At 41.9% G+C, this 16,676-nt stretch overlaps 1 protein-coding gene across 1 annotated transcript in view; it reads right to left on the bottom strand.

Annotated features, from left to right (window-relative positions):
• Positions 1 to 305: 305 nt before the first annotated feature.
• The window catches only part of LOC114702581 (beta-galactosidase-1-like protein 3), a 41,569-nt gene continuing 25,198 nt past the window's right edge, over positions 306 to 16,676 (bottom strand). Inside the window, exons 10-19 of the mRNA XM_028883041.2 lie at positions 14,902 to 15,039; positions 14,323 to 14,403; positions 13,528 to 13,631; positions 12,557 to 12,697; positions 12,167 to 12,238; positions 11,553 to 11,631; positions 11,023 to 11,110; positions 10,628 to 10,739; positions 832 to 948; positions 306 to 707 (exon numbers count right to left, since the gene is read on the bottom strand). Coding sequence (XP_028738874.2) covers positions 636 to 707; positions 832 to 948; positions 10,628 to 10,739; positions 11,023 to 11,110; positions 11,553 to 11,631; positions 12,167 to 12,238; positions 12,557 to 12,697; positions 13,528 to 13,631; positions 14,323 to 14,403; positions 14,902 to 15,039 — 1,004 coding nt within the window. The 3' untranslated portion in view covers positions 306 to 635. The remainder of the gene's footprint in view (positions 708 to 831; positions 949 to 10,627; positions 10,740 to 11,022; positions 11,111 to 11,552; positions 11,632 to 12,166; positions 12,239 to 12,556; positions 12,698 to 13,527; positions 13,632 to 14,322; positions 14,404 to 14,901; positions 15,040 to 16,676) is intronic.

The raw sequence follows: 16,676 nt of genomic DNA, 5'->3' as shown, positions 1-16,676 counted from the left end.
CCAAACCAAATGGCTATCTGATCTTTGATTGAGTGTCACCCAAGAGATCATCTTAAAGACAAACAGGACAGAGAAATGCCTAAATACACTGATCAGTGACCTATGTTGCCTCTTCCACCATGCACGCATGCGTACACACACACACACACACACACACACACACACACACACACACACACACACCGCAAAGACCATGAATTTACAAGTCACTACTTCAAAACTCTCTTTTGCAATGGAAGGCCAGCATGCTTATTCTCCCCTGAGACAGAGATAATTCTTTTCCTCCCAAATGAGCACGAGGAAGCGGAAGTTAAACTTGCTTTTATTGTGTTCCTCTCTAAAGGCACATCTGGACAGAGAAGAAGAACCTACTACGGATTAAGCATTAAACTAGATAAATTTGTTTATTAAAGATTTTTAAAGACTATAGCTTAAAAATAGGAATTAAATGGAGAGTATAAAATATGTAATCATTTCTCTGGGTTTTTAGGTTAGTTCTGGTTTTTTTTTTGTTGTTGTTTTTTTGTTTGTTTTTGTTTTTTCTGCAGGCTACACTATGTTTGATATTCTTAGCAGTGATCAATATTCTGAAGAAACATTCTGGAATGGCTCCAACGATCCAGACTTGTGTTATACTAGTTTTGCAGCTGGGGTTTCTTTGTAGTTTGGATGTGAAATCCCTTCCTTATCTTCTCAAACACGATGATCTGGGAGGAGAGAATACTGGTGGTGAGAACAGCCAGGCCTGGTTGGCAGAGGATGAAGCAAACACTGGAACAAAAGGCCCATCTAAAAGTTTATGACACCTTGGGGCAAGGTTAGGTAACTCACCTCATTGTCTTCTGGATGAAGCCAGGGACCAGGAAGGTACAGTGTTCTCTGAGGCCCAATGTCCTGATATCTTCCAAGATTACGTCCGTTGATGAACACAAACCCGTAATGCCAGTTCTGAAAAGAATGGGCGTTCGAGACACAGGAACAGAAAGTGAAACCTAAGGCACTGTGGAGTGAGAGCAAGACTAAGGAGCCTAGGGGTACTGAATATGAAAGCGACTTAGAATGGAAGACACCTAGAACTCCTCCATTGTCTGAGAAGATGCAAGGATGCAAGAAGACAATGGAGCCAACCCTTCCCTGGAGATCCTGCTGTGGTGCTGCTGAATGATGTGTGTGTTGCATTTTTATAGCAGGGATTTTTATTTCCAAAATAAGTACAAGGTAAATGGACGAACAGTACTGCTGGCAGTGATGGGAACATCTACATGGTCTTTTTTTTATTACATTTTTATGTTTATTCATTTAATTTGTATAGGTCTGAGAATTCTGCCTCAATGTATATGTGCATTCCGAATGCCTTGGTCTAGATGAGGTCGGAAGGAGGCATCAGACCCTCCTGGTACTGGAGTTAGACAACTGTGAGCCACCATATGGGTGCTAAGAACTGAACCCAGATCCTCTGAAAGAGTGGCCAGTACTCTTAACTGCTAAGCCATTTCTCCAGGCTGAACACAATCTTTTATAATCTACTGGCAATACAGCATATAGTTACAGGAAGAATATTTAGGACAAGAAAACAAAGAGCCAAGGGGACTTCTTGGTGACTTTTTTCCTCTAGAGAAATCTTACTCATGGAGAGCTGCTGAGAACCTAAATAGAGCCTTCTTAGCTCACCAAGGGTTAAAACATGGCTATCAAGGAAGCTCATTAAATAATGTACTCTCTGAGTTGGGGCTCTTAGGGATCGATACCCTAGGAAAGGGTGAACTAGAAATTGGTCATTCACCAGAAGCGATAGTATGCTAGCAGCTGAGCGACATAGTCACCCTTAGGAGAAATTCTACACGATTCCAGTTGTGTGTTCATTGTAAAGTCTCCATAAAAACAGCTGAAAAAAACCAAAGACTGGGGGAAAACAGGATCATCAAAGTTTGTAAACCCAAGAGGCCACAAATAAATGCTCCTGTAGTGAGTCTACAAGACATAAATAGGTTATTTAATTTAAATGCACATAAAAATACTAAGTGGTCATCCCTGAGATCATATATATAAAGGTAACATTATGTGGACTGAGCTGAGTTATGTATTTATGAATATATATATATATATGTATTACATATATATATTCAACAATTAAAGAAAAAGGCCATGAATTTGAGAAAAAATAAGGGACGTATATGAGAGGGATTGGAAGGAGGAAAGGGAAGGTAATAATTTGAAAATATTATTTAAAAAAGCCTGAGGCTTGCTGCTGGTTTTGATACAGATGATGGTCCCCTTAAGAAAGGTGGTGGCCACCCAACAATGAGATACCTCCTTGGGGTTGGTTATTGCGTTTAAGGACAGTTGCTAAAACTTCACTGCTTAATAAAAGACAACAAAATCCTGATTACAGGGCAGTCATTGGGCAGTTCGAACCCTACACTAGGTATCTAATGCTCTGGGAACAAAGTTATCACTGGATAATAAGTAAATAAAGATTACAGTACCACTCTCAATCAACACACTCACCATCAACACCATCACCTCATTTTCCTTTAAAATCTTGTCAGAACCTTAACCCAGTCACTCTGGTACCTGTTTCACAAGAGCATCTAATATGTGATTGTTCAGAGCTAACAGTCAGCCATGCCAAACAGAAAGAAAAAAAAATGCAAGCTGAGCTCTGGCCAAGTGAGGCAAAAATACAGTTTGTAGATAGAGCAAGTCTATGACAGTGTATGTCAAGCTGGTTACACAACCATCTTATCCCATGGGACTACTGAGGCAAAAAATCTTTGCCACCAGGCAAAAAAATCTTTGATACAAAAGCCTGAGAAACTAATCCTGACTCAGAAAAAAAAAAAAAACAGAAGAGCATTAACTTTATTTTGTAGATTCCAGATATGCCTTCTGAGTTTACATGCTCATAGCACAATGTAGAAAGAGAGAAGTCTTCTAAACACAAAGGGAAAAGAAATTCACACAGAAAGGGGATCCACAGGTTGCTCCAGGCAGTAAATGACTCTGAAGAAATGGCAGTGGTGTAATGCAGAGAACACAGAAGAGAAGACTTAGAAACAGCAAAAGAAAACTCCAGCTGGCACTACAGCTAAGTGTGTCGTCTGGTCCAAACAGGTGCTCTGCCCGTCCTTGGTCCCCTCCCTGCCTCTACCAAAAGAAATCATTCCCCCCTACTCTAAGGAAGACATTTCAAAACAAAAAACAGATTTTGAGACATTTCCTATCTTTGTGGGCAAAGCCTTCCCCAGGTCAGGCTCAGGGAACTGGCAAAGCCTCCCTCTGGTCCAAGGATTAGTGCTTCTGAATGATTTATCAGTGTATGCTGAAACTATCAACCACAGAATCCCAGACTACTGCAGCCTGAAACTGTTCTCCCCTACAGACCCCCTACCTAGGTTAACTAAGCCTGCTTCCTTGTGCAGCCATGCACCACAAACCCACTTTCTTAGTTACTGTTCTATTGCTATGAACAGACACCATGACCAAGGCACCTTATAGAAGAAAGCATTTAATTGGGGGCTTGCTTACAGCTTCAGGAGCTTAGTCCACAAATAACATGGCTGGGAGCAGACATCAAGCTGGCATGGTGCTGAAGCAGCAGTAGAGAGAAAGGGGGCCTGGGCCTGGTGTTGGCTTTTGAAACATCGAAGCCCGTCCTCAGTGACACAACTCCTCCAAGAAGGCCACACCTCCTAATCCTTCCTCAACACTTCCACTAACTAGAGACCAAGCATTCAAACATAGGAGCCAATAGGGGCAATCCTCATTCAAACCACCACACCCACCTCTGTTTCCAGCTATATACAATTAACACACCTCCTCAACTCAGATGAATAAAATAAAGCACATTTTTCCAGGTTGCTGTTTTTGCTGGTGTGTCTTCATCAGAGCATACATGGCCCACCTGATCCCAGCTCTTCTGTCCATGTATCTGTTCTTTCTTCATTCCTCTATCACCTTAGATTTCCAGAACAAAGCCATGCAGGACATGGCAGTGTACTGTCAAAAGACTAACATTCAACTAAGAACTGCACGCTCACTGGGAAGAGCAGGACAAGCCATAGGCATGCTGCCAGGAGAGGACTTCCAAGTACATTGCAAAGTCATGACAACTACCCCAGGAGGATTTAAATATTTCATGGATTCCTTGGCTTGGGGAGGGGAATAGAAGCCTTTGATGACAGGACAGGAGAAGCAGGGAAAGTTATTCAAGGATGTTTAAAAGAAGTTATCCCCAAGTTTGGGGCATACCAGTCTATCCATAGTAACACCAGGCCCATTTTTATTTCAAAGACGGTGTATGGGATTTCCCAGAGGTTGGGAACACGATGGACAGTGCAGGATGGACACTCTAGTCCTGTGGCAAACCTTAAAGGGCCAGTCACACTTAAGGTCAGCCCAGCCACACTTTGCCAGAAAGCTGCTGCTTTTGCCCATTGTCCAGATTCACATCAGGGATGACACCAAAGAATCTCAAGCTCACCTCTGTGAAATGTTATATGAATAAAATCCTTCCTGGGGGGCACAAACTCCAACATACCCACGAATGCAGAAATTGGACTGCCAATTAATCACACAACCCATCTAGGGCAAGCAATGCCCACCCTTGTTAAGGATACAGACCTAAAAGTGTATTCTCATTCAGGGATAAGATTTCACTCCTATCAACTAGAAGAGTAGGTATTTCAAAATGTGAAAATCAGGATCCACTTAAGAGTAATGTGGTGGTTTGAATAAGAATGGCCTACATAGGCTCATATATTTGAATGCTTAGTCATCAGGAGTGGCACTATTTGAGAAGGATTAGGAGGTGTGGCCTTGTTGGAGGAAGTGGGTCACTGGGGGTGGGTTTTGAGGTTTCAAAGACCCACACCAGACTCAGAGTCTTTCTTCCTGCTGTCTTTGGATCTAGAAGTAGAACTCTCAACTACTTCTCAAGTAACATCTTTGCCTGAGTGTAGCTGTGCTCTCTGCTATCATGATAATGAACTAAACCTCTGAAATTGTAATCAAGCCCCAATTAAATGCTTTCTTTTATAAGAGTTGCTGTCGTCATGGTGTCTCTTCACGGCAATAGAAAAATGACTAAAACAAGAGGTTTAATACAACCTGGGAAACACCTTTGACTTAGTCATTATTCTACTGCTTTGAAGAAATATCATGACCACAGCAACTCTTATAAGAGAAAACATTTAACTGGGCACTTGCTTACAGTTTCAGAGGCCTGGTCCATTCTCATCAAGGTGGGAAGCACAGTGGCAGGCATGGCAGTGCTGGAGAAGTAGTTGAGAGCTACATCCTGATCAGCATGGGGGAGAGGCAGTGAGATAGAGAGGGATAAAAAGACTGGACCTAGTATGGGCATTTGAAACCTCAAAGCTGACCCCTACTGACATGCTTCCTCTAACAAAGCCACACTTCCTAATCCTTTGCAAATAGTGCCACTCCATTATTACCAAGCATTCAAATATATGAGCCCATGGAGGCCATTCTAATTCACAACCTTATTGAGTACTCATACAAGGATAGCCCCCTGGATTTATTATAAACCAGAGTAAAGAGAGCACAGAACTAATGTACTAGAGACAAGATATTCATTTGTTTGGTGGAGGTTTGTATATACCCATAGCGATATAGATAGATGATAGATGGATGAGAGACAGACAGACAGATAGAAAGATAGATAGATAGATGGAAGGTTTGTCAAACTTCTGTGTTGAGGCATCTGATGACAATTCTATTCATCTACCATCTCAAGAAAGTAAACACTGCCTCAGCTAGCCAACATTGTTCTTGAGAAGTAAGGAAACCCTCTGAGTATTTGCATTGGAACCAGGAAAGTGGATTCTGGCACACGTCTGAAAAAACATTTTTGCCCTTGTAGGGAATCATGTACACACAATTTAAAATTCTAAAGATTATTTGGTATTTTTATATCTAGTTTCTTGAGTTCTTTATATATTTTGGGGATCAGTCCTCTCTGTCAGATGCTAAAAAACGGCAACAGATCTAAACAGAATTCTCAACAGAAGAATCTCAAATGGCCAAAAGACACTTAAAGAATTGCTCAACATCCTTAGCTAGCAGGGAAATGCAAATCAAAACAACTCTGAGATACCATCTCACACCTGTCAAAATGGCTAAGATCAAAAACACTGATGACAGCCTATGCTGGAGAGGATGTGGAGCAAGAGGAACACTGCTCCATTGCTGGTGGGAGTGCAAACTTGTACACTGCTCCATTGCTGGTGGGAGTGCAAACTTGTACAGCCACTTTGGAAATCAGTATGGTGGTTTCTCAGAAAATATACCTCATGATGCAGCAATGCCATTCTTGGACATATACCCAAAAGATGCTCAATCATATTACAAGGATAGTTGCTCAAATATATTCACAGAATTATTATTCATAATAGCCAGAACCTGGAAACAACCTAGATGCCTCTCAACTGAAGAATGGATAAAGAAAATGTGGTACATTTACACAACCAAGTATTACTTAGTGGTAAAAAAAAAAAAAAAAAAAAATGACATCATGAAATTTGTAGGCAAATGGATGGAACTAGAATAAACCATCCTGAGTGAGGTAATCCAGACCCAGAAAGACAAACATTAGGTATGCACTCACTCATAAGTGGATATTAGATGTAAAGCAAAGGATAACCAGGCTACAATCTGCAACCCCAGAGAAGCTAGCTAACAAGAAGGACCCTGAGAGAAACATGCATGGATCTCCCTAGGAAGGGGAAATAGATAAGATCTCCTGAGTAAATTGGGAGTGTTTGGGTGGGGAGAGGAGATAAGGGGAGGTGGGAAGAGAACATGAAAGAACCATGGAGTCGGTGGAGAGACAGAAAGGGAGAGCAAGGAAAGAGATATCTTGATAGAGGGAACCATTATAGGGTTAGAGAGAAATTAGTGCTAGGAAAATTCCCAGGAATCCACAAGGAGGACCCCAGTTAAGACTCTAAGCAATAGTGTAGAGGGTGCCTGAACTGGCCTTCTCCTGTGATCAGACTGATGACTACCCTAATTGTCATCATAGAGCCTTCTTCAGTAACTGATGGAAGCAGATGCAGAGATCATTGCTAAGCACTGAGCAGAGCTCCTGGAGTCCAGCTGAAGAAAGAGAGGAGGGATTATATGAGCAAAGGGGTCAAAATAATGATGGAGAAACCCACAGAAACAGCTGACCCAAGCTAGTTGGAGCTCACTGACTCTGGACTGACAGCTGGGGAACTTGCGTGGGACCAAACTAGGCTCTTTGAATATGGGTGACAGTTGTGTGGCTTGGGCAGTTTGTGGGGCCACTGGCAGTGGGGCCAGGATTTATCCCTAGTGCATGAACTGGCTTTTTGGAGCCCATTCCCTATGGAGAGACACCTTGCTCAGCCTTGATACAGAGGGGAAGGGCTTGGTCCTACCTCAACTTGATGTGCCAGACTTTGTTGACTCCCCATGGGAAGCCTTACCCTCTCTGAGGAGTGGATGGAAGGTGGTTTTGGGGGTAAAGGGGAGGGAGGAAAGGAGGGGGAGGTGGAGAAGGGGAGGGTATGTAAAATGAAAAAAAAAACTTTTAAATAAATAAATAAAACTTTAAAGAAAGTACCTAATGATATGGCCTGGGCCATTTCTGCTCAATAGCGAAGGATAATTCCTTGGCCAAACTAGTGTTCAATAACCAAATCACCTTAGTGTTCAATAACCAAATCACTTAGTGTTCAATAACCAAATCACCTTAGTGTTCAATAACCAAATCAACTTAGTGTTCAATAACCAAATCACCTTAGTGTTCAGTAACCAAATCACCTTAGACTCTATTCTGCCTCAGCAAGGACAGATACATTCTATCACAACTGTCTCTTCTCTTTCCATTCCCACTCTTTCTTAACTTAAAGTTTATTTTTAAAGGATAAGAAGACATGCATCCTGGCTTTTAGAAATAACCCTCAAAGCACCAGAATAAATGATGTTGCCTGGGTTGTTCTGGCAGTTTCGATTCACAAGCCTACACATATTGGTATAGCAAAGCATTTTTAAAGAAAGCACATTCATGAGCAAACTCAGTTTAAGATGCATGTTAATGAGCATGCTCAGTTTAATATCACAGTTCAACAAGGAAAGATGATGGACACATTCTAGGAAGGACTTCAAGGTCATGGGACATGTGTTTGAAGTGTTAGAAGGAACACTTCTGGGTATACTCAGCTTATGTCATTAAGATGGGAGACAAAAAGCCCTTTAGCATGTTGAGCTTCTTTTTCTCAATGCCCCTCAAGGACACTTGACTCATTTCGGTATAAAGAGGTTTGCCATGCTTGCCCACCATGCTAAGATATGTTACTGTGCATTCTAAAAGGGAGCCATGGCTGGTGAGGTGTGTTGTATAAAAGGTTAGGGGATTTATTTATCGTCATCATCATCATCATCATCATCATCATCCTAAAATAAGCCTTAGGATTCTTGGGACATCCCATAACACTATAATTTGCTTCTTTGTATTGTTTCACTACAACATTTAAAGACATATCTACTTATGACATAAGCCACAGAGATATTTTAAGAAGAGACGAGCAGAAATCTTGGCACCAAAAAAGTTAAAAATGTAAATAAGAAACCCAGATGAAAGTCGCCACAACAGATCAGATCAAATGAAAGAACTTCCAAACTTCAACACTGGTTTGTTTGAATTATGCCAGTAAAGGGGGGGGAGGAGGAGGGGAAAAGGGGGTAGGCACAGAGAAAAAGGAAGGAGGAGACAGCCTATGAAATGATGAAATGTCAGTAAGCAAATACTTCCACACATCACAGACATCACAGTAGGAAGGAAGAAGAGAAGTGGCATAGAAACATACTTGTTGAAATAATAGTAAAATTTTCCCAAATATTGGACAAGACCCAGACACTCAAGAAGTTGAAAGAACCTCAATTACATTCTGGCAAAAAGGGTTTTCTCTGAAGCATATTATTATCAAACCAGCAAAGCTTCAAAGAGAATTCAACATCAGTAAGAGAAAAGCACCAGGCTGCACAGGGGGAATCTTTGCTACAGTAGCTGTACATTTCTCAGAAGAACACTTACAGGCACAAGTGAATGAGATGGCATGCCCAAAGCCCAAAAAGAGAAAATATGCCAACCAAGAACACTACACCTGAAAACGTGTCCTTCAGAAATGAAAGAGAAATAAATCCTCCCCACGACTATAGGAAACTAAGGGGTTACAACAATCACAAGAAATGTTTGATTGAGTTATACATCTAAAAGCAAAAATATGACAACTAAAATCAGTAAAGCAATTAAAATGTAGGATTCTCAGATACAGTAAATGTATAGAAGAAAAAGATGAAAGACCCAACCCTAATTTAAAAAAAAAAAAAACTAAAAGTGAGGTGTGGTGGTAGTTCATGTCACTGTTCCCAGAAGCCAGAAGACTAAACCAGGCACATTGCTACAAATTCAAGCCAGTGGGGAAGAAATAACAAAAAAGTAGATTAAAGACAAAATAGAGATTTTAAAAAATAATAATAATATTAATTATCAATAAAACTACCATTTGCCTTTTGAAAAGAGAAAATCCACAAACCTTTAGTAGACTTAACCAAGAAGAAATTTTATGTTGCATATTTAAGCACATTTAAATATAAATACATACTTTGGGCAAACACAGAGATGAAGTAGAATGTGATAAGTTTGAAGGAGAGTCTATATTTGTTCTGTCGATGCTATAATTGTTTGAATTTTCTGATTGTGTTTTCATATACCTTATAAATAGTGACAAGTTAGATGACTGATAAAGAGCATACAGTTTTATTGGAAGTAAGAGGATAGAAACAAGGGCAAAAATTCCTCCAGGCATATCATGGCCTTGCTTAGGTTTTATTTGCTTTAGTTTTTTTTTAACATATATATATATATATTAGTTGTCTGAGAATGTTGTATATATTTTGAACATATTCAACCTTCCTTCCCCAATTACCCCTTACTGCCTCACTTCCTACTAAATTTCGAGTTGCCCCCCCCCATCAAGGTCAATCTGTGCTTCCCAAATATTCCTGGATGTGTCCATCTTCCCCTGGATCATGGTAGAATCTTCAACAACTCCCAACAGCTAAGAACTGCCAATAGCTCCTCAGCTAGGAGTGGAACTTTATGCCCTACTCTCCTTCCTCTCCCTTCTGGGATTTGTTCTTGCTTAGGTGTGCACAGGTCCTGTGCATGCTGTCACAGCTCCTGTGAGCTCGTATGTCTACCTGCTTGGCCATATCCAGAGATACTGTTTCCTTACCATCATTCACTCTCTTACATCCTTTTCTCCTCCTCTTCCGAGAGGTCCTAGAGCCTTTAAATGATGCGTGTGGGACTGGAGACATGGCCGAGTAGTCAAGAACACACACTGCTCTTGCAGAAGACCTTAATCCTGTTACCAGCACCTATGTCAAGCAGCTCACAATTGTTTATAACTCCAGCTCCAGGGGATATGACTCCCTCCCGCCGCCTCCAGGAGGGGCCACACACATTCATGTGTACACATATGAACACACATGCATACACATAATTTTTAAAACAAAATAAATATTAAAAGAAAATACATGTTTAGGACATCAGAGAATAGGGAGGCTTACTTACTGATAGGTCCAAGAAGGTATCCTTGGGAGAAGGGCCAGCCTCCAAGGTCCCCTGGTAGAAGGCAGGGCCTAGATAATCCTCTGGGGCAAGCCTCCAGGTGGCAGAGCGGAGCCTGGAGAAGGGATCAAAAGATGGGGCTAAGGAGAACTCTCCCCAGCTCTCCTTCCAATACTGACCCAGCCTTCTCCCACAGAGACCAGGATCCCATCTACGTATTGAACTGGAAGTACTGGAGTAGCGATTAGAACACCCATTCTGTTCTAGTGCCCAAGGGGAGCCTCTGATATCTGCAGTATGCCCCTTCAGGTGTCTGAATCTTGGGCTTTTCATCAGCAGGGGAAGAATTCATAACCCCTCAGATCCTCAGTATGCGTTGTGGGTAAGGAGGAGCATACCTCTCAAAGAAACTCATCTTCATGTCCAGTGAATAGATGGTGAAATTTGTCAGCAAAATGCCATTGATGCTAGCATTAGCACCTAATCCTATAAATGGGGAGCAGAGAAGAGACTGGCAACAGGGGCTGGATATTCCAAGGTTTGGGACAGAGAAATAAAAATTATATCTGTTTTCTATCAAGGAATACTGTCAAGAGAATAACTACTGCACTGACTTATTGTCACTTAAAATTTCTTGCTGTATGTTTCCACACTACTAAAAACATTTCCCAGTAGTATAGGGACCTTTCATAAAAGAAGACTGAGTCCTGGTCTAAGATGGGCCAGCATCCAACATAACTGCTCTGCTTTCCTGCCATGGACAATAAGAAAAGGCAGAACAAAGGAGGGGGCAGGAGGTAACATCTTCGTTCCCAGGACTGAAGTCGCCCACTTCTCAGGGGTACATTTCTATCTTCCCAACCCCCAAACAGCCACAGCTATAAGTAAATTAGAGAAATTACACTTGTTTCTCAGCACCAAAGCCTACCTTTATGTTCATTTTGAATTTTCCATGAATAATTGATTCGGCCTTGATTCTCAACCAGGATCCTCAGAAGCTGACAATCCTGCTTAGGTGACAAGTGAGCAGGAACAAAATAGCCACCTAGAGCCCATATTCTAGAACACACTCTCCACACTCTCTTTTCCAGTTCATTCATCTCTCTCTCCCCCGCCCCTCTCTCTCTCTCTCTCACACACACACACACATACACACACACACACACACACACACACACACACACACACACACACACACACACACACCACCGGGCTCCTAACCCATACTCAATCTGCTCTTTACTGCTGTTCCTGTTAGGACAGGCAAGAAGAATCTTTCATTCTCCTTTTGATAAGTGATCCAAACAGGAGATGGGGGTTGAATCAGGCCAAAGGAAAATCTCTACTCTTGCTAAATAATTCATCCTATAGGTCCTTAGACCACCAAAGCTCAGAAGATACCATAAGATCGCAGCCCTATACACTTCCTGCTTACAGCTCTTTGTGAGAAGCCCAGTGGGAAAAGGTGGTAGCCAAGCCCCATAACCAGGCTGCCTTTGAAGGGACAGTTAAAAATATCACCTCGTCTGGGGGATTACTTACCTGAATTTTAGAAATTCTCAGATAATGAGTATTCTCATTCAGAACTCCTATACTTAAGTCATTTAAAAACACCTGTGAAAGAAAAGCCAGCATCAGATTTATTGACAGGCCTGCCTGAAGGACAGAGCTTTAGGAAGAAAGTGGTCTTAAGGAAAAGAAAAACAGGTACTGACTTCAGTGCTCTGATGACTAGAAGCTGAACAGGACTCCCCAGAAGACTGTGAGTTATATCAAAACAAACAATAAAAGTCTATTTGATCTGCTCTAAGTTTCCTATGATTCCAGCATATTGGTAAGACAAATATTAGCATATGGTAAAATGAATCTGTGACTACACCCCCGAAGACAGAGGTAGGCTCCACGCCACCAGGACACCTACTGTGGCCCTACCTGTGCTGAGTCATGAACAGAAGCGTGGAGCAGGCCTCCAGAACAGATGGAAGTCTCATAGAGGACCAGTCCAAAGGGCTGGCCACTGCCATTGTTTATTGGGAGATTCTCCATGGTGACTGGAGTGTATAACATGACAGGCTAAGATGGAAACAGGACAGGAACGGAAGACAAAATGAGGAGCGGCCACAATCCTTCTCTTAAGACTCTTGTAACTTTTTGTTGGACCACACAATGGTCCTCAAGCATTTCTTGAATGAAAACAATCACACAATAGATGCTATGGCAATGCTTCTATGGTAAGACAATTACTGTCCAAGAAATTTGGAGTAATGTGGCATTGTGATGACAGCATAACCACTATAACCATAAGAATTAATCAGCACAATAAACAAATATATTGCAAAATAACTGAAGACGAAAGGTAAATTTCCAACTCAGCAGACCCAGACTTCTACGGACCATTGACTCTCACTGCCTCTTGTCTGAAATAGCAGCGGGAGAGGTGGTGCCAATGTAAATTCAAGAATTTGGATTCTACAGAGAAGACAGGTTTCTCATTTAGAAGGAGAGAAAACAGAGAATTAAAAAAATACAGCCTGACTAATGGGTGATGAAGAAGGTTGCCTTCATGATTCCCAGCTAGGCGATTTTCCAGTTGTGGACCCTTTCATAGCACTCACCACATGAGTCATCTAAGCTGGGAATAGGATCTGCTATAAGATAGGCTATCCTGCTTGGCCTGCTTTCTCATGCCAGTTCTTCAAGTTCTTTACCATCTTCTCCAATGGAAAAGGTGGCGCCTGACCAGTAATTCCAGGTGTAGATACAATGCCATGAAGTAACTTTCAAACTCCCCCATAAAAAAGTTCCTTGATGGAATATCTCCTCTTGGACCCACATCCTCCCCCCTATTTCTCCGCGGTCCCATCCTCCACCCCTGCCCCTGCTAGTGCCCAAGCAGTTCTCACCTTATTTAAGTAGGGTAGGATATCAAACAATGGCAAGTAGAGTAACAGGCTCACAGCGGGGTATACAGTCTTGGGAGTAAGGGGAGGCAGCCGAGGCAGGAAACCTTATGCAACGAGAATGGGTCACAGGGCAGACTGGTTAAAATGGGCGGTCCTTTCTCTAAGCACTCCCAGGACTATCTGTGACCTCTGTATCCAGAGACAGTTAATAACAAAACAATGAGCTTTGTACTAGGACACACTTCTCTAAGGGAGACAATTGGAGCCATTTTGCATTTTGAGATCTAGTAGAGACACGTATCTAGGAAACATTAATTCCTGGTGGACACATATACCACGTAAACATGTGTGCCTGATGTAACAGGAGACATAGGGAAGGAGGACTAGTAGAAAGCTCTGTGTTACATTTTACCTCTGCTCTAACCCTCACTAGACAGCTAATTGGATGTATTTAGTCAAGGTCAAAATAATAAGTTTTCTTTCTGCATATGTGGTTACTAAGTTACATATAACACCAAAGCTTTGCAGATAGGAAATTCCTTGGCCTTCATCATCACATAGGAATCTGGTTTTATTAATTTCATATTTCAGTAAAGACGGTTAAAGTTTTAGAAGTGCTCATACAGCCCATCTAGCTTTTGTGGGGGAAACCTGGAAGTGGATGTAAGATTGCCCTTGGTCTCAAGAGCTCATAATCGTCTACCCTCCCCCAAAAAAGACTTCTCCCTTTTCTTGTTCCTCTACAAATGATGGACAGCCCATGAGAGAGCTATCTCCCACTAAAGTACTCAGTACCTGAAGCAGAAGCAAAGAGTTTCCGAAGCTTGAAATACTTTACTGTGTAGTCTCCAGCCTCGGTCAGCACAGCATCATAGTCTACAAGACAGAGGACCCTGTTTGGGCCAAGCAGTCCTCCACAGCAGGCCCTGCTTCACCATGGGGACATGTGACAACCCAGATCCATGAGAGTTGAGATAGAAGGACCATGCACCCTCTGTCTCTGTCACATTTTGTAACAGACTGAGATGTGAGTGTGAAATGTCCACCAGGAAACATTCCCCAAATCCTATCTGGAAACACGAGGCTCATCCTGCTCTTCTACTTTCTCTTATACCTGGTATCCTAGTTCCGCCTAGCTAGGTCTGAGAACAACGGGGTCAGTGCACAAAAATGGAGCAGAGCCTACCTGCTGGAAGGACAGCTTGTCTGGGCAGCATAAATGTCAGAGAATAAAGGAGAGCAGACAAAAGGCTTCGGTGCTCAGCATAGACTGCATGTTGAAATCTCATGATACAAGAACATGACTGCGGAGTCTCTTCCCCAAAGCTGTAGGACCACCCGTCCCAGAGAAGTGACCCCACCATTATCACTTGCCATAGCTAGTCACGACATTTAGGCGGTGACTGTAATGATGGGCTCCGTTTATGAAACCAAAGTTGGTTCCGCCGTGAAACATATACACGTTGAAGGAGATTCCATACTTGATAAAGCTAGACACGGTATCTTGAATTTCTGTTGGGGGGGCGGTGAAAACAGAAGGGAGACAGAGACCTTAGATGAAAACTATCAATTCCAGCTCCATCTTCCACAACTGATTCTTTTTTTTTTTAACCAACAAGTAGGTCAAACTATCCAGAACCACTCTGAAAGAGCAAGTCCTAGAGCTTGTAACACTTATTTTTTTTTTTTAAGATTCCCTCCCCGCACCCCCGCACTACAGCTTTGGTACAAAATGAATCCAAACTGCATGTATTAAGTAGCAGTCTAAAACTCTTATCTTATAAATACCTAAATTTCAAAATTATTTACACATAACTAGTATATCTTCATTCCTTCCTTTTAGAATAATGTCTCTAGAGGTATTAAGAGCACCATTTCACTGTACTGTGCTCATGGCCACTTGTAATTTGGCCACAAAAACTTGCATTTTGCCAGCGTGTTTAACAGTGGGCTCCCCTTCCCTCTGGCAGTCTTGAGAAGTGGGAAATGGCAGTCTAGCATGGGCCTTGGCTCTGGCTAGGCTCTTCACTGTTTACATGACCACACCTGGCTTACTCTCTGTCTCTCTGTCTCTGTCTGTCTCTGTCTCTCTGTCTCTGTCTCTGCCTCTCTCTCTCTCTGTCTCTCTGTCTGTCTCTGTCTCTCTGTCTCTCCTGGATTCTGCCTTGCTATCAATCAAATGAAGCCTTTAATTCCCACACCATCATAGGAATTATGAGTAAATGAACTGATGAAAAACTATGTATAACAATCATGACACCATGTCCCAGACACAAGTGATCACATGTCTGTTGATTGGTGGCATTATGGCTGGAGATGGGGGCCGGGTTTGGGGCGATGCCAGGCCTTGTGTGATCTTTAATAGTATGGTAGTCGTGTTTTCCTTGTTTTTGTTTTTTCTGTTATGTTCTCCAAAGCCAGCTATTGTCTGTTTCTCAGTCACCAATACTTGGGTAATTGTCCCACTTCAGTACAAGTGAGCTTTTCGTACAGTAGTAATAAAAAAGCTTCATGGAAATGCACTTTTGCTAAGTACAGTGGAAATTGTCAGGCATTATTCTGAGTGGCAGTATTAAATCTTTTCAGAAATCCTAGATTCTCCTCCCCCATCCCCATCCCTGCCCCATTCTTTGTTTTGAGAAAAGGACTTCTTCCATCTTGTTTTATTGAGTTGTAGTCTTTGTTTACCTTTATAGTAGTTTGATAGATGTGTACGAGGCACAATGGTTAAACCAGGATAGGAAGTATGCCTCTGTCACTAGTCACTGATCGTGCTTGGCCTTTTAGAGCCATCTTCTTTGGTTGTTGTAAATTTCTCACAGATTGTTTTAATCAAGTAGTTGCCTCACTAAGCCAGACCAAATATTTCCTTTCTGGCTGCATTTTGGAGTCCCTCACTCAGTTTTCTCCTCTTCTCTCCACACCCTTTTCAGTCTCAAGTAACTAAAATTCTTCCACTCCACTCGTCTATGAGATCAACATTTTCTTTAATTTCCACAAATGAAGGAGAAGTCATATTTGTCTTTCTTTAACTGGGTAACCTCACATAACACAGAGAACTCCATTTCCATTCCTGCTACTGCAGATAGCAGGATTTCCTTCTTTTATAACTGAATAATGCTCCATTGTGCATATTAATCACATTCTTT

The sequence above is a fragment of the Peromyscus leucopus genome, chromosome 7, assembly GCF_004664715.2.
Source record: "Peromyscus leucopus breed LL Stock chromosome 7, UCI_PerLeu_2.1, whole genome shotgun sequence".
NCBI lineage: Eukaryota > Metazoa > Chordata > Mammalia > Rodentia > Cricetidae > Peromyscus > Peromyscus leucopus.
This window is presented reverse-complemented; position numbering and strand designations above follow the sequence as displayed.